At 56.9% G+C, this 16,224-nt stretch overlaps 1 protein-coding gene across 6 annotated transcripts; it reads right to left on the reverse strand.

Annotated features, from left to right (window-relative positions):
- Positions 1 to 32: 32 nt before the first annotated feature.
- Positions 33 to 16,019, reverse strand: LRRC56 (leucine rich repeat containing 56). 6 transcript variants are annotated; one of them, XM_073217403.1, is made up of 13 exons: positions 15,912 to 16,019; positions 14,137 to 14,210; positions 13,590 to 13,774; positions 10,542 to 10,629; positions 9,966 to 10,026; positions 4,513 to 4,609; positions 4,245 to 4,439; positions 3,361 to 3,544; positions 2,843 to 3,019; positions 2,698 to 2,762; positions 2,400 to 2,533; positions 2,007 to 2,179; positions 33 to 897 (listed from the first exon to the last, which is right to left on the reverse strand). In XM_073217403.1, the coding sequence occupies exons 3-13, from the start codon at positions 13,761 to 13,763 to the stop codon at positions 572 to 574; spliced, it is 1,674 nt and encodes a 557-aa protein (XP_073073504.1). In that variant the 5' UTR covers positions 13,764 to 13,774; positions 14,137 to 14,210; positions 15,912 to 16,019; the 3' UTR covers positions 33 to 571. The 6 variants fall into 6 exon arrangements, with proteins under 6 accessions (XP_073073504.1, XP_073073506.1, XP_073073507.1 ...); XM_073217405.1 differs by having other exon boundaries at positions 10,542 to 10,626; positions 13,590 to 13,777; XM_073217406.1 differs by having other exon boundaries at positions 2,058 to 2,176; positions 13,590 to 13,777.
- Between the last annotated feature and the right edge of the window lie 205 nt (positions 16,020 to 16,224).

Here is a 16,224-nt window from a genome sequence, read left to right on the forward strand (position 1 = left end):
CGGGGGGCAGGAGGGCATGCGGAAGCCGGCCGTGCCAGATGCGTGTTTTATTGAACCAACGTCTCCTACCAAGTAAACCGCATTTCTGTACACGTGAGAGCTGAAAATCATTCACTTGGGTCCCAAAATCCTGCCCCAAGAAGGGGGACTGGCCGCCCCACCCCCTCAGGGGAACCCCTCAAGCCCACCAGGGGTGGGAGGCCTGGTGGCTGAGTTCTGGGGCAGCAAGGGCCTGCCGGGGAGTGAACGGGCCAGTTCTGGCCACTTTGGCCTGGGAACATCTGCAGCTCTTGACAGCAGGCCCTTCTGTCTACTGCTGGGAAGGTCAGGCCACAGGAGGGAGCAGGCACCTGGACCAAAGGGAGGGACCTGGGCCATCCTGTCCTGAGCTCGGGAAGTGCCAACCCCCACTACTCTAGTCCCTTTTCTGTGTCGGGCCCACTTCCCGCCCCCAAACACACCCTGCCAGTTCTCCTGTATCTGGGGCCAGAATTCACATGGGGCTCCCATGACCACACTGGGGTCCTGTGGCCACAGTTCAGGCCAGCTCAACAGTGGGTGGGGGCTTACACTAGGGGTGGAACTGGGCTGGGGTGATGGGGCTCAGGTGTGGCCTGCCCTGGAGGCCTGGGGGTCTCACTACTGGACCTGGGGCTGGCATTAGGCCTGGACATCCCTGGGCTTGAGGGCTGGGACCTGCAGCCGCCGCCAGGGCTTTGAGAGCAGTCACTGCAGCCAGCCCCTGACCCAGGCCAGGCTTCAAGCTGCCCAGGGCTCTGAGCCGTCGCCCCCGGAACTGAAGGTCTGTGGACCACCAGGAGCCACTGTCTGACTCAGGTGGCCTGGGGAGCTTGTGGGGAGGAGGGAGCAGCACATAGCCCGAGGTCCTGGAAGGCTCTGGAAAGGAGGAAGGAGATGGCCTGTCAGGCAGGGAGGCCCATAGAGTCAGAAGGTGGTTGGGGGGTGACCACAAGCAGGGCTGCTGTGCTCACTGTACCATCCCCCCAAGGCAGTAGCCTTTTCCCATGATGCCCCAGGGAAGCCCTGGTCTCAGCCGTATGACCTCTGCTCATTGCTTGGGCTGGGTCCTCCTCTGCGGTGGCAGAGACCACAAGCCTGGGCTCTGGCATTGTCACTGGGTCCCGTCACCTGGACCGGTCCCTAAACCTCTGCTCTAGAGTGAGGCCCTGGCACCTGCCTTGGAGTAGACTGGGCCACAGTCACCCAGTGCCCACCTGGACACAGCCTGGAGTGGGAGGCACCCTTTTGTCCCCAAGTCCCTCTCATCTGTCACCTCTCCAGCCATTCCTCCTGGCTGCACTGTTTGCTCCCTCTCCACCCTCCGCTAGCTGGTCCCAGAACCACCTGCTCCAGCCCCTCCTCCCAAGCACAGCCAGCTCACAGGAGGGCAGAGGCTTGGTCTGCCTTGTCCCTGTCCATCCCCCTTGGTGCTGCCTTCCCTACCCCCACAGAAAGGTCATCGGCCAACCTTCAAGCCTGTGCTCCTGCCGCCCCTGCTTGTAATGCATCCCCCAAGGCTTGCCCACCCAGCTGTTACCCCAGTCGGCTCAGACCCTTCCTCCAGGAAGCCACCTCGGGCCCTGCTGGGTGAGTGGTCTCTGCCTGGAAGCCCCTGCATTGGTCCACTTGGCCATGGTCAGTCTGAAGCCAGTATGCCTCCAGGAGGGCCTTGCCATGCCCAGTTCTGTGTCCTGAGCCCAGCACCAGCCCTGCCTGTGGGGCAACACCCACCTCGGCCTCTCATCTTTCTCTGGCCTTGTGCCATGCTCCTGTCAGAACTGCCCAGTGGGCCTGTCTTGCGTTTGGGTTCTGGCCCCTCCCTGCCCCCCAGGGCTGCTCGCTCCCAGCTTGGACCTCTCCGCCCTCCTCCTTCACGGCCCTTTGCTGGAGTGCCTTCTCTCTCAAGCATCCAGCCCCAGTGGCCTCATGTCCCATATCTCAGGAGAGGACTTGGGATTGGAACCCACCCCCAGGACAGGACCTACCAGTGCCGCTCGGGACCCAGCTGCTCTGAGGCAGGGGGTCACTCTCAGTACCTGAAACCAGGCTCAGGGGGATCTGGGGGATGTTGGGCACAGCCTTGCCCTCTTGCTCTTCTGGGCCCCTCTGTGAGCCCCGGGGGGCTGCCATCCCTTCCTGCTGGGACTCCAGACACCTACTGGGGAAGAGTCCAGGTAGGGGTGGCCGCAGTCCTGTCCCCGCTTGGAGCCAATCCCAAAGGAGTGTGACTCTGGGATGTACCACTAGCCTTGGGTTTCCACAGCCAGCTCCTCCAGCCATGTTTGGGACTAGTGACTGCTTGGGCAGCCCCCAGACGTGACCCCCCCCCCACCAGACAGACTCCATGGCTAGCTCAGGGCAGGCTGAGGGGCACCCACCTCAGGCGCTGCTCCCTCCAGGCCTGAAGCCCAGCCAAGGCCAGGAGGTCATGGCTGTCTGCAGGGTCAGACCCCAGGGTGGCAACCTTGTCTTCCAGCCTATTTGGGGGCAGCTGCTCCGGGGGTGCCCAGGCCTAGGGAAGGAAAGGGCTGGTTTGGGAGCATGGCCTTTGCAAGGGCTGGGTGGGCAGTCACCAGGGGAAGGGCTTATTCAGGTGCAGGGGCCTGGGACAGCGGGGCTTGTCCCTGGGATGGCCTTCGGAGTACTGGAGTCCGGCCCACTGGGGGCAAGGCATACCTGGGACTTGTGCCGGCGCTCCCGCAAGCCCTTGGTGGGGTTCCCGCAGAGGACCGGGCCGGCACCTGGGGAAGAGGATGCATCTGGGCCTGGTTTGGGGCTGAGGGGCTGCAGAGCCAGCTTCATGCTGAGGTGAGGCAGTTACCATGGGTGAGGTTGCTGGTGTCGTCCTCTGGGGCTGTGTCCTTGGGAAGCAGACCTTCAGGCAGAGGGTCCCCAGGGACCAGCAGGGATAGGGGCCAGGGCCTCGGGGCCTGGGGTTGGGTCTCAGGCAGGGACAGCTCAGGGCTGAGTCCCCAAATGGGTGCTTCATGGGGACGATCTGCCCAAGGATAAAAATCAGGTCAGAGGCCTGTGCCAGATGGCCAGGAGCTCCCCAGACTCTGTCCATAGACAAGGGACCCCCGCCACCCCACATCTGTGTGTCCTGAGGCCCAGTGCCACAGGGTGGAAGGGTGGGGTCCCACCAGGAGCTGCTCACAGCAGGGGTGCCCTGGCCTGGGGGCAGGTATGCAGGGCTCCGGGGACAAGGAGTTAAAGCTAAAAAGGGATACAAGATGGGCAATCCTGCTCTGGGGGGAGGCCTGGCCTGCGGAGCACTGTGGGGCGACCAGGTCTCCAGGCTGAGTGGGGCAGCTCTTGCCAGGTGGGTGCCTGTTGTACCCAGCCTGGGGAGCAGGCTGTCCAGGACACTGCCTTCCTTGATGGCCTCCTTCACCATGAGCCAGTCCCAGTCCAGCTTCCGGGAGGCTGGCAGGTCTGTGTGCATGGCCGGCACCTCGTCCAGGACCTGCAGCTGGGGGATGAGCTTCCTCACCTCTGCTCGGTAGTTGTAGCCCTGGGGTGCCTGCAGGGTGAGGGGCAGGCATGAATCCAGTGGGCCCCTCAGGACAGCTTTATCCTGTGGCTGCTTCCCCTAGACCTGCTGTGGGGCAGGGCAGACGAGGAGAGGGCGTCAGTGCTGCTGCCCCGCCCTGCCAGGGCTGGCCAGGGCACTCTGCACTCTCACCCACATGTGACCTCACTCTCCAGGCTCACCACCAGGCTCCAGCAGTGCCCTCTGGCCTGCGGAGCTACCCTGAGCACAGCTTGGGCCAGGTGGGAGGCCTCCCTGTACTGCCTCCACCAAGCAATGGATGGAAGGGCAGGGTGAGCGAGCTTGGGGCATGTATGGCAGCTGTGCGGTGTGCAGGCCTGTGATGTATGAATGCATTGCCATGCAGAGCATGCACAGCCTGAGGCAGTGGGGGCTCTGCTGGGGCATGCTCAGGGGTGTGTGAGCATGTGTTTGTGTGCACGGTTCTATGTGGAGACTGTACAGGGCATGCATGTGCCTCCGTGGGCTGGGGGCGTGTCATGTGTGCATGTAGCCGTGTGGGGTTTGCTCCTGGCCCAGGAGGATGCACCAGCAGCTGCCAGGCCTCCAGTGACACAACAGAATGAGTTCGCAGAAATGAGCCACAGCCTACCTGCTGTGCCCCAGATGTGCACGCTACCCAGCCTGGACATGGCCAGTGCCAGGGTGAGCATGCAGGCTGGGTGCCTACCTTGTTGCAGGGGCTGGGTTGCAGGCACACCAGGTTGCCCTCCAGGGTGAGCGTGGCCAGCCTTGGGCACAGCTGCAGGTAGCGCAGCTGCCCCAGACCCTCCACGCTGTTGCCCTCCAGGTCCAGCACCTCAAGCTGCTCCAGCAGGCACAGCGGGCTCAGATCTGAGATGTCATTGTAGGAGACGTAGAGTTCCTGGGGCAGCGTAGAGGCCTCAGCCAGGGTCCGGCCTGGTGCCCTCTCCCTAGCCCAGGGCTCCCACACCCACCTTCAGGGCTGGGAATGAGCCAATGCCATCCAGGTCAGTCAGGCCACAGCGAGCCAGCCACAGCACCTGCAAGTGGCCCAGGGAGGTGCCCAGGTCTCTGCAGAGGGCGGGGGCAGCTGGTTAGTGCTGGCCTGGCCTGGTGGCCATGCCTGTGGCCTTGAAGGCCTTGGGCCGTGCCCCATGCCCGGACGCCAGCCGCTTCTGGCTCTCTTCAGGTGCAGGGGCAGATGAGACTGTGGCTGATGCAGCCTCCAGGGGGAGGAAGGGCCCCCAGCGCTCCCTGCCTTCCCTCTTTGCTGCAGCCCCCTGGTCCCCAGCATGGGCAGAATGGCCTCCACCTTCTCCAGCTGCTGGAGGGCCTGGACCTGGCCTCTGGCAGCTGCCCTTGTGCTGGACCCCTCAGCACAGCCTCACCTGCTGCCCGCGGCCATGAAGGAAGGCCGGCCAGCTGCTCGCCCTCTCTCCCCTCAGCCCCTCCCCCAGCCCAGCTGTGCCTCTGCCAAGGGCCAATCCCCAACCTATGCCCTGGACTTGTCCCTGCCACCCTCCCTATGCAGATGGCCGGGCCAGGCCCTTCCATCTGACAACTGTGGGGGCAATCCTTCTACTCCCTGGCCTCTCTGGGCCCCACCTCTGCCAGTAGGGCTCTCTTGGCCTGGGTGTCCCACAACTCCTGGCAGGGCATGGGCCCACCACCCATAACTCTGTCAGTTGGCCTCTGCGATGTTCTTGATGTCATTTTGCTTGTATTTTCTCTCACCCTGTGCCCACCTGCAACCCTACCACTCCCCTGTGGGTCCTCTGGACATGACTCTTGTTTTCTGCCTTCTCTCTCCCATTTCCATCTCTCTGTCTTTTCTTCTGCTTTCTGGGAGATTTCCTTATCAGCCAACATTGCTGTTAGCGTTCTTACATTGACCATAATGTCTCATTCCTAACATTCGGCGCTGTTCTCTCATCCTTTTTCACAGCATGCTGTTCTTGTTTTGAAGATGCAAATACACCCATCCCCTCTGTGTCTCTCAGAACCTCATGTGAAGAGGTTTAGGAATCTCACTCTCCTAAATTGTCTCTGTCTCCTCTGGGGCCTTCTGGGTCTGTTTTGACCTTTTCCTTTCATGCTGCAGGTGTTGTAGTATTTCTCATTATATTGTTAGTAGCATCTTGGGCATCCAAATTGTGAGTGAGGGGCTGCACGGCTGCTTAGAAGTGCTGAGCCCCCGCACTGATGTGGGGGCCTCCCTGTGGGTGACGACCAGTGGCTGGAGGTGGTGGTGGATGCCTCCACGTGTCCAGTTGGCTCCACAGCCACTTGGGTTCCCTGTGCCCCAGAGTGTGCCTGGTGCCTTCACACCTCAGGAATTGGCACTAGCTCTTCTCCCTGCTCAGCAGGGTCTGCCTTCCAACACTAGGATGCCTCATCCACATAAGGACATTACCACTCCGCTTGGGTCCCCCGTGGCCAGCAGTTCTGCGTGGCCCTGTGTGGCTCAGGCACTTCCTCAGCCTGTGCTCCCAGTCTCTTCGCCACTGCACCCTGTGTGGGCTCTGTGGGTTCGTCTGCTGCTCACATCTACTTTAGCCTTTGCCCTTGGGGCACAGAGACTCTGTGGTCACCCCCAGTTACTGCCTTCAATGGGTTTTCCAATCGTTTCTGAATTGGCTGAAATTTGTGTCTAGTAATGTCTTCAAGATGCGCTAATCAAATGATTTTCTGTGGCCTCTCACTCATTCACCAGTGCTGGCTGGGCATGAAGTCCTTGGTTCATAAGTTCTGCATGGGCACCATTCTCTTGTCTTCTGGCTTTGAGAGTTTTTGTAGGGAAGTCTAAGGAAAACTCCACTCTTTTCTTTTGAAAGGAAGCCGTGATCTCTTTTCTTGGCTGCCCCCACGTTTTGTCTTTATCTTGAAGTCCAGCAACTTTATTAGGATGTTTCACTGTTGGCAATTCAGTCTCAATTTTTCTTTTAATCTGTAGATGAAAATCTTCTTTTATGTCTGACAAATTTTCTTTAACCTTTAAATATATTCTCTGTACTATGATTTCAGTTTACTTTGCAGAGACTACAATTATGCAAGTATCATACCACCTTCCATCTCTTAGATTCTGTTCAACTCCTTTCACAGACAGTTAGTTTTACCTCTTTTTTTTTATCATTCCTGTCTTCCCATACAATAATCTTGTTTGGGTTTTCCGCAGTATTGCTTTCAGGTTTGGCTTCTTTCTTGTCATGGAAATTGTTTCATTCATTTGTTTGCAAAGTTTGCACACATATTCCTGCTTGGACCTGTGGTTCAGACCTGGACACAAGGCCAGGTCTAGCTGCAAGGGAGCCTGGAAAATCTGAAGTTTTGTTTGGGTAGCTACATGCCTAGCTAAAAGTGGGGAATCCTATTGTATGGAAGAACAAAGATTGGGAATAACTAGTAAATTTTGCTTCATCTCAAATCAAGTAGGAAAACTTCCAAATACTTAGAAATAATGCCAAAAAGCACAGCACACACATTTCGTTGAACCCTGCCTAATGCTGTACATGAAGAGCAAGAGGGGAAGATGTAATACAGGTTAGGGTATAACTAGTGACAGCCGGAAAAATCATAGTTTAACCAAGCCTGACCCGATTCTTTAAAATGCATGGACAGTCCTCTGATAAGTCTGGTCAAGGATGCAGAGAGACAATGGCAACAAATGTTTGGAATTTAGAAAAAGGAATAACTGTATCCATAGGAGCAATGAAAAATAATAAAAGGCCATGAAGAACAAAGTATACACCAACATATTTGAAAACCTAGACAAAGCATCAAAAGAAATGGAAAACTTGATTAGACTAATAGCCATTAAAAAAATTAAATGGTGATTAGCTCCCTACCCCTGAGTCCCCAGATCTGGGCCAGTTTTAAAAGTAAGTTCTAATGAACTATCATGGAATAGACAACCTCTATCTTCTACACTACTTCCAAATACAGGAAGTCTTAAAAAGTAGAGCAGTTGAGAAGAACAGAAGCAGGGAAACACCTTTTGAGCTGGTCCTTGATCCCCGGAGCAGAGAAGTCCACCGCTCTGGAGGGAAAAGACCATTAGTCACGGAAACAGACATGAAGACTTCAGAGCCAATAGCATTTTAATGTTCCACTCATTGTGATCAAGTAGTGTTACTTTGGAATGTAAAGATGAATCACCATCACAAAATCTGTCAACAGTCCAGTACATTAATAGACTAAAGCAGAAATACCACTTTATGATCATGTCAATAGATGCGGAGGAACTCAGACACATATCCATTAAGATCAGGAACGAAGCAAGAATGCCTGCTATTACCATTCCTAACATTGCACTGGGCAGCAGGTCCTGGCCAATGTTTTATATGATAAAAAGGAGCGTGAGGGCTGGAAGTGAAAGATAACACTCATAATTTGATCATCAATACCGAAACCCAAACTGAATGAACAAATTGCTTTGGGGGTGTGGATGAACTTCCTAAATAATACCCAAAGCACCGACCAGAACTGATGGGTTGGAACAAATCAAAATGCAAGGTTTCTGTTTAAGTCAGAGCAGTGGGAGAAGACAGGTGGAGAGTTTTGCAAAGTCTAAAATACACCCAGGCTACCCAGAATTAGCAGGCTAGGTGAAGCCAGGCTTGGCACCCTCAGAAACAGAGAAACGTGTGATTAACTCTTGCTGAAAACTGTCCATATTATTTTAATAATTTCCAAATTGGCTGTTGAGTTCTAGAGACTGTTAATGCGCTTTTCCCACAAAACCAGTACTAAGCCAAGGGACCCCTTGTCGGATGCTGGCTGGAGTGGGGAGCAGGCCAGGCTGCTCTGTGCCTTTCTTCCGAGTGGAAGGCTGGCTGGAAAGCAGCCCCATTTGTACAGGGCACTTGTCTTCACACCGGCAGTATCTTCAGGTGCTGAATTCTCCTTCAGTTTCTACACTGAAATTATTATCCAGACCTTATAATACTGCCTGAGATTTTAATGTTTTTAATATCTCTATTATCAGCTCAATTATAATACTAGTTTATTGGACTGACATATTTAATTACATAGTTTCCTTTTACAAATTTTTGTTCACTTTCAACACATGGAGATTTCCAAGCATTGCTTGGCCAAACTTCAGGATTCAATAAAAGACAAAAATCCATTACATTTTCCACTGTTGTTATCAAGGAACAGAACAGGAGTTTCATAAAATATATGATGTAATCATCTTCCATGGAACTGAATTTTTTGTTTTCTTGGAATTGAGTATTTTGCTTTGTTACAAATAGTATATAATTTTATAGTAACTTCCACTTCTCTGTATAGTTTTTATCCTTTATGTTTTTTACATACTTTCATTGTAATTTGAGGTTAATTTGCAAGCCCTAACAACAAGAAACAAGTATGACTTTTCGCCTCTGTTAAGCTAAAAAAGAATACAGATATCTTTATCAGAATGTCGCTTCATAGTGTCTTAAAGGCGAATCTGAAGGTCTGTGTTCCAGCACCTTGTTCACGGGGAGCTGGCTGGCATTTCCTGCAGCTTCGGGGGACGCCCAAAGAGCTGCCCACCAGGCCCACTAGGACCGATTTCCTCTGCTTCCATTTCCAAATCTTCACATGTTTTATTAAGTTCCTTTCGATGTTTGTTTGATAAATAGCAGTATAAATAAGAAAAATCAAGAAAACATTTAAAGCGAGGTTTTTAAAATAAATGCCTTTTTTGCCTCACCTGGAAATGGCTGGGCATGTACAGCCCATTTTAAACATCTGGAGAACTTTCTAGAATTTTGACTGGACTCCCTCTACCTTATGCTGGCTGGCCCTGGCTACATAAAAATAGCATTGTTGTCATGAAACCCATTTTTCTCAAACACCAAAAATAATCTTATATTACTTCAGCTTTCTTCTTTCCAGCCCAATGAGATAGACAAAAAACACTGGTCTGTCCTTAGTTTTGAATTTCATCTGTTACGTTAATTATTAAGGTGCTGCTGTGTTTTACGGGGTGGGGGTCTGTGGCCAGGCCTCTGCTCAGCAGAGGATGCGCACATCTCTTGTTCCTGACCGGCACAAGTGCTGAGGGGGACTGCATGGCCCAGTGCTGTTGGTGTTGGAGTGTCCACCAGCGAACCCTTGCTGACTGGGGACCCTTTGCCAAGTCAGTGGGCACCTTCCAGGCACCGCAGAGTGGCTCCAAGGACCTCAGCCACGTGACCTGTTGTGACCAGCCTGACACTCACTGCAGGCTCCAGGTATGCATGTCACCTTCAGCAGGTGACTACAGCTGACCAGGGGGTGACTGATGTGAGCTGCATGTGCCAGTCCAGCTGCAACCAGAAATGGCAGGACACATAGGAGCCTCTCAAATGGGACCCTCCCCCAGGAGAGGCCCACTCCAACTGAGCTTTCCCTGCGGTCCCTGCAGGACCCCCACCCCCATGGCCCCCAGGAGGGGACTCACCGCACGGAGCCCAGGCAGCTGCCATTCAGCTTCAGGTGCCGGAGGTTGGGTAGGTGCACCCCTGTGGGGCCACGGGAGGGGGAGGTTGGCGGCAGGGCCCACCCCGGCCCCAATATGCGCCCTCCAGAGTCACCAGGGCCCCTCAGACACCATTGCCCATGGCTGCTCAGAGCTCCAGTGGTGACCTCAGAGCCACTACGGCCGCCACAAGGTCACTGGACTCCAGGAGTCAGCCTGGAGGAGTGGAGCCCGGCTGGCATGGGCGGGGCTGCCACAGCTCGGTACCTGTTCCCAGCCACCTCCCACGGCCCGCCATGGGCACCCAAGGGACACCCAGACCACAGCCTCCATCAGCCTGCAGAACTGGTGCCAAAGGACAGGAACCCCCGGCCAGTGTCCCTGTGCTACCCAAAGCCCCTGGGAAAGGGTCTCAGGGACTGAATCTCTCGAAGAACAGGCCACTGACCCTGCAAGACAGAGCCCCTGGTCCATGTAAAGAAGGGTTTAGGGAGGGCCTGTTGGGTACAGGGCAGGTCTGCAGCGTACAGGGTGGGGTGGACAGGTAGGGGCTCTCACCAAAGGTCCCCAGGCTGTTGTCACGGGTATTCACACACATCTCCAGCATGCTCACCAGTCGGAGGTCATCTACCTGGGCCAGGGCCTGCTGCAGGAACCATGGGTAGTCAGCCCTGGACTGGGCAGTGGTCACTCCCTCCCAGTGACACCCTTTCTTTGGCTTGGTACTGGAGCAGGTGGCAGACATCTGCCATGGATGGCTTTGGCTGGTGGAGTATGAGGGAATGTGACATGGGGAGAGGTTACTGCTTGACTGGTGGGGCCCCTGCCAGAGAAGGGCCTGCACTGATGAGTGTGGTCCCCAAAGAACAGACCCAAAATGGCCCAGAGTTTGGAGCCCCCTCTGCTGAACCACAGCCAGCCTTAAACCCATGGACAAGTGCATTTATGCTGCGAGCTGCTGAGTTTGGGGGTTGCGTGTTACACAGCATGACTGCAGCAATAGTTGACTCATACAAAAAAGGGCCTAGATGCAGTTCCAATTGCTACCACAGCAAAAACAACTAAATGATATGATGTTGGATTTGGGGTGTGAGTGTCACTGGATCTGGAAAGATGGAGACCTGTATCCTGTGACAATAGACTATTGGTAACATGGTCCCCTGTGGTCCCTGGCAGAAGGTGCATGCAATGAATCTGTGACACTGGGCAGAGAGGCCCACCCACATTGCGGGCAGTGAGCTGGCCACGGTTAACTGCGCTTGACAAGCTACTGGGATAGACACAATTCAGAGTGCGGGAAGAGAGGCCAGGAATTTTGAAACTTGCGGGCTTGAAAAATGAAATGGTGTCTCAATTCCAGTCAGGAAAAGAAAAAGCTGAGGAGGGAATGGAGTGGGAATGACCCAGACAGAGTCAGCCTTGGGGACCCCCAGGCTGGTGACTGAGTCTGGGGGAAAGAGTCTGGAAGAAATCACAGGTGTGGCTTTTCATGCCTGGCATCACCCAGGCTCAGATGTGTTAGAAGCACGAAGGGTTTTGGACTGGCCTGGTCTGGGTTGCCTGTGACCGTCTGAAACAATGTTGCTCAGACCATGTGCACAAAGGCAGGTTCTCCAGCCAGGAGCCAAGTGAAGAAGGAAGAGGGCCCAGGGTGGACAGGAGCCAGGCCTGGGACACAGGGCTCTGATCAAGGCGTGTCCCTGGCACAGGGGCCCTGCAAATATTCACCCAGAGCCCAGTGACCACCAGACAGCTCAGCTCCCCTCCTGCCTTCTCCAGTGGGAGCAGCTGTTGAGTTATCCGTCGTGCCCCAACTCCGCAGGCTAGCTTTGGCAGTCCACAGTGGTCTTTTGCTGGACAGGGTCCCCAGGAGCAGTCCTTTAGATGCAGGCAATGCAAACATTTCCTCCCAGGATGCTGGACCCCCTTGACATGTGATTAGTGTGGAGACGTGGAAAGGGAGGTTCTGAATGTGGCGCAGGTGGGTTACTGCTCCCCCTCGTCACTCCCTCCCTGAATTAGAACTGTGCGCCCATTTGCCAGCCAGAGACAATACAGACCCCAGAGTACGTGGCCCATATATGCTGAACTTGACCAAGGGAGCTCTCAAGTGGGCGCCTGTGGTTCGCCTGCAGCTCACCTCCACTGTTTATCACGAGGAGGGCAGCTCCATGTGTCCCCTTCCACCAGGGTCCCAGTGGGAGCCCAGTGAGTGGCCTGGAGCAGAGTGGCCTACAGACCCCCAAGCTTCAGCAGAAGGTGGGTGGCTTGTGGTCAGCACTATGTGGCCATGGAAAGCAGATACAGAGACCTGCTGGGCCCAGGCATGGGGGGAGCAAGGCCACCAAGGCTTCTGCAAGCACTTTATAGTCAACAAGATGCACCCAGGAGAGGTCTGAGGCAGGCAAGGCCCTGAGGATGGGTTCCACATGGGTCTGAGGACAGCTTCATGGCACCATTTGCAAGTTTGCACCCCAACTGGGCCTAATTTTATGGGCACCCCAGGCTGCACAAAGCCTTCTGTGTGGCTGGGACATCTCCCAGGGGAAGAGGACCCCACTGTCCATCTGAGGATGATGCAGTGACTGCTGGCCTGAGTGTCCCTGTCTCATCCTGCCAAGTTCTCTGCTGGCTGCTGTCCCCCAAGAATGAATACAGACACTCCAGCAAGTGCCAGGGACACCTGCAGCTATGCGCTGAGCCTGGGTCTTGTCTCCTAAGCTTTGGCCTGTGTGAGCTCAACTCTAGCCCTGAGGGTACCTGGGGAGGCCTTCCTCCATCTGCCCTGCCTGGCCTGGTCTGGCCTGGTGTGTCAGGCTTCCAGTGCGTGGTGCTGGATAGGAGGCGAGGACTGGACCAGCCAGCATGTGGAGGAGGTCGCTGCTTGTCAGTCCTGGTCCCGGTGCTATCTGGGAGTGGCCAGGGTGGACCCAGTTCCACCCTGTCCTGTTGTGTGGGGCAGGGGTTCTACTCCAGGCCAGCTGCTCTGTCCACCATGACTCCACCATGACTCCGAGTTGGTCGGGAAGGTGGGCGGGGACCTCCGGTTGCCAGGCTTCCTTCTGCTGTGTGTTGGTGGGCGCACCTCCCCGGGGTGTGCAATAAACCCCACCACGTGGGCATCTCACTGGGGTGCAAGCCTGAGTGCAGGGGAAGGGGTGCCGGGGGGAGGGTCTGGGTGGGGCCTGTGTCATGGCATGGAGTCCGCCCCCTCTGCGTGGCCAATGGTGGTCGAGGGGCGTGGCCAGGAAGCGGGCTGGAGCTGGGAGGTGCAGAATTCCCAGTTGGGTACCCAGACAGGAACCTACTCTTAGGAGAGCTCTGTAGATCCTGCTCGGCCTCAGAGTGAGGGTGCGAGCGACAGCGAACCCCACCCCAGATTTGGGAGAAAGTCTTCACCAGCTGCCCCGGTATGGCAGAGGGACCCCAGAATGGCCCCACCTGACTAGCCCATTCCGGTGCCTGGGTTCCCTTCCTCTACCCACCGCTTATTGCTTATTTCTGGCATGGCCAGGACAGCTGGGGACAGAGGGCAGGCTGGACACTGGCCTGGGAAGTCACCTATGCAGGTCACTGAGGTCAGGGTCCCCAGCCCCCAGAACTCACCAGCCGGGCAGGTGACAGGTACTCCACCAGCGGCTCGCAGTGACTGCCCCCATAGCTGCCCTGGTCCTTGCTCTGTGGGCAGGGGTTGTGTAGGCCCTGCCAGCTCAGCTCCCGCACTTGGACACTGGCCGTGCTGGGCCGAGGCCCACAGGTTCCATCCCAGGCCTGGTCCATTCACACCCGACCTGCTGGGGATAAGCAGAGGGCAAAGCCATCAAGCCTTCACTTTTCTGATCTGCAGCCTGGCTGAGACCCCCACACAGCCCTCAACACATCTCTGCACACAGAAAGCCCCTGGAGCCCACCCTCCAGGGTCCGTGAGAGGGGTGCAGCTCCAGGCCTCCTTGTCTGAGGCCCCATGTAGGCTGTGAGCCACAGGGGGATGGGGCGGCAGGCCACACGTCATGCTTGCTCAGCTGCTGTCCAAGCCCAGCAGCAAGCTCTGTGCTGTGCATCCCTCTCCACCTATGTTCTCTGAGCCTGGAAGGCCCAGGCCCAGGGTCTCAGGCACCCCCACACTGTCCCTGTGCCCACTGAGCCCCCTTACCTGGAGGCAGCTGCCTTTTCCCACTGTGGGTCAAACATCCAGGCAAGGCGGTGGCATATGGCTCCAGGCAGCACCTGCAAGGTCATCATGCCCAGGGGACTCAGGACAAGATCAGAGGCCCAGAAGCAGGTGTAGAGGTGGTAGAGGCTAGGCCTGGCCCTTTGGTCCTTTCAACCGTCCTCACAGGGGACCATGCCCAACTAAAGAGGAAGACAGCAAGGTGGGTGACAGACTCCATCCTCTCTCAAAAAGGGGGCCCATGTCTGTGCTCTGGACCATCTCCCATGGACTGGCCTCCTGGTCACCCTGTCCCTCCTGGTCCCCAAATCCAGGCCCCATGGGAAGCTGCCAGTGTGTCCCTAGACCACCTGTACCAGCTTCCCTGGCATTGCTCTGCAAAGACTTGGGTGCCTGGCCCCTCCAAATCCTGGAGCCATCTTGACATGTAGAGTCAGAAGTCTGCCCTGAATGTCCTGGCCACCTCCCTCCATCTTGGGTTGAGGCCTCCCTGACTCCCCTCTCCTGTGTGCCCTCCTACCCTTCCCAGATTTACTTTCCAGGGGAGGCTGACCCTGCTACAGCACTCTGTTTTTTGACTCATTTGCTGCCCCAAGACAATGTGGGCCCTGTGCCAGCAGGACACTCGACTGTGAGTCCAGTGTGCAGAAGAGGGGCCCTAAAATAGTCACCCCTGTGGAATTGGCCCCCTGTGAACACTCAAAAGTTTTCCTCCCCATCGGGGCTGGAGACACCCACACCCCACCCCCAGCCAGGAGTGTGGTCTGCTGGGCTTTGGCAGAGGCCAAGGGGAGAGGTGCTGGGCCCTGGGATAAGCTTCCTAGGCTCTGTGCCCAGTGTGTCTGGAAAGCGACCTATCCACCAAGGATCCGGGGTAAGGCCGTGGCGGTGAGCCCCAGCGTGGACCCTCATCGGGTTTCTGGACAGGACTTCTTTCCAAAAGTTCCCTGTGCTGTCTGTCTTCCTCCTGCTGGAGAAGGGCCCCAAGCGTCGCAGGACTCCACCACCATGCCCCCTGCAAGGATGGTGCCCATTCTCACTCAAGGCCTGCCAGCCCCAGGCCATGGGGAGAGTGAGCTGGCCCGGCTGGGGTCCTGGATGCCCGTGGGCAGCATCCAGGGCTGAGCTGCTGCCCTCCTCCCTCTGGGCCTGAGAGCAGCTGACCTGAGGTCCTGCCCACAGCAAGGCCCAGAGTATCCGTCTAGTCCAGCCCAAGGGTCTTGGGGTCCAAGGAGCACGAGCAGGGCCTGGCTGGGAGGCTATAGCTCCCAACTGGACACCGTCCCTCCCGTTTACATACTGACCCATACCTATCCTCTCGGCCTGCATGGCCCTGCTCCCACCCTGCCCGCCAGTTTACGGGCCACGCACACCCCAAGCGGGAAACCTGAAGGCCGAGTGTCTGCGAAGCCCAGGCAGTGCCGGCCCCTGGCCTGGCTCCCCGGCTCCCCGGGCCCTCCACCCCTCCATGCCTTCTGCACTGCGGGCGGGGCTCTGAGGGCAGGGCCTGCTCCCCTCCTAGTCCCCACCGTGGAAACTCCCAGAGCAGAGTCGGGGTCCCTGCTTCTGTCTCTCCTCCCAGGGGCCGGGCTTGGGGCCCACCCTGTCTCATATTTGACACCTGGGGCACCACTGAGTCCCCAGCTGGCTTTGTTGCTCCATCCTCACGCCTGCCCCTCGACCTCTCGTTTCCCCCCTGGCACCGGGGAGATAGCGAGGTCTGGGGCCTTGGACCCAACGGCGTGCTCAGCCCTCACCTGAGGGGTCGGCTCCGGCGACGAGGCCCTGGGGCTCGGCCCTGGGCGCCCTCCGCTCGGAGGCCTCTCAGACTCCGGGTAGTTCTTCCAGCAGCGGGGATGCGGGGCCTAAGTGCCATGGCAACGGGGGCGGGGCTTGTTGAATACCCAGATACTCCCGAGGGGCGGGATCTCCCAGGTTCCTCGGGCCAAGCCACGCCCCTTAGCGACTGTTGCTAGGGCAGGACGGTGGGGGCGGGGCCGCAGCCAGGCGGGTGGGGGCTCCCGCGTTGCGCTCCGCACGTGCGTGGGCGTCCTTCCACCCAGAGGGAAG

The sequence above is a fragment of the Manis javanica genome, chromosome 11 (assembly GCF_040802235.1).
Source record: "Manis javanica isolate MJ-LG chromosome 11, MJ_LKY, whole genome shotgun sequence".
NCBI lineage: Eukaryota > Metazoa > Chordata > Mammalia > Pholidota > Manidae > Manis > Manis javanica.

What these genes read in the sequence shown, in the direction of transcription:
- LRRC56 (XM_073217403.1), bottom strand. Translation starts at nt 13,763, where the DNA reads ATGGACCAGGCCTGGGATGGAACCTGTGGGCCTCGGCCCAGCACGGCC. An exon ending in CAGCCTGCTCCCCAGGCTGG is followed by an intron (nt 3,020 to 3,360) that starts GTACAACAGGCA and finishes ATCCTTGGGCAG; the next exon opens with ATCGTCCCCATGAAGCACCC. An exon ending in CACCAGCAACCTCACCCATG is followed by an intron (nt 2,763 to 2,842) that starts GTAACTGCCTCA and finishes CCTCTTCCCCAG; the next exon opens with GTGCCGGCCCGGTCCTCTGC.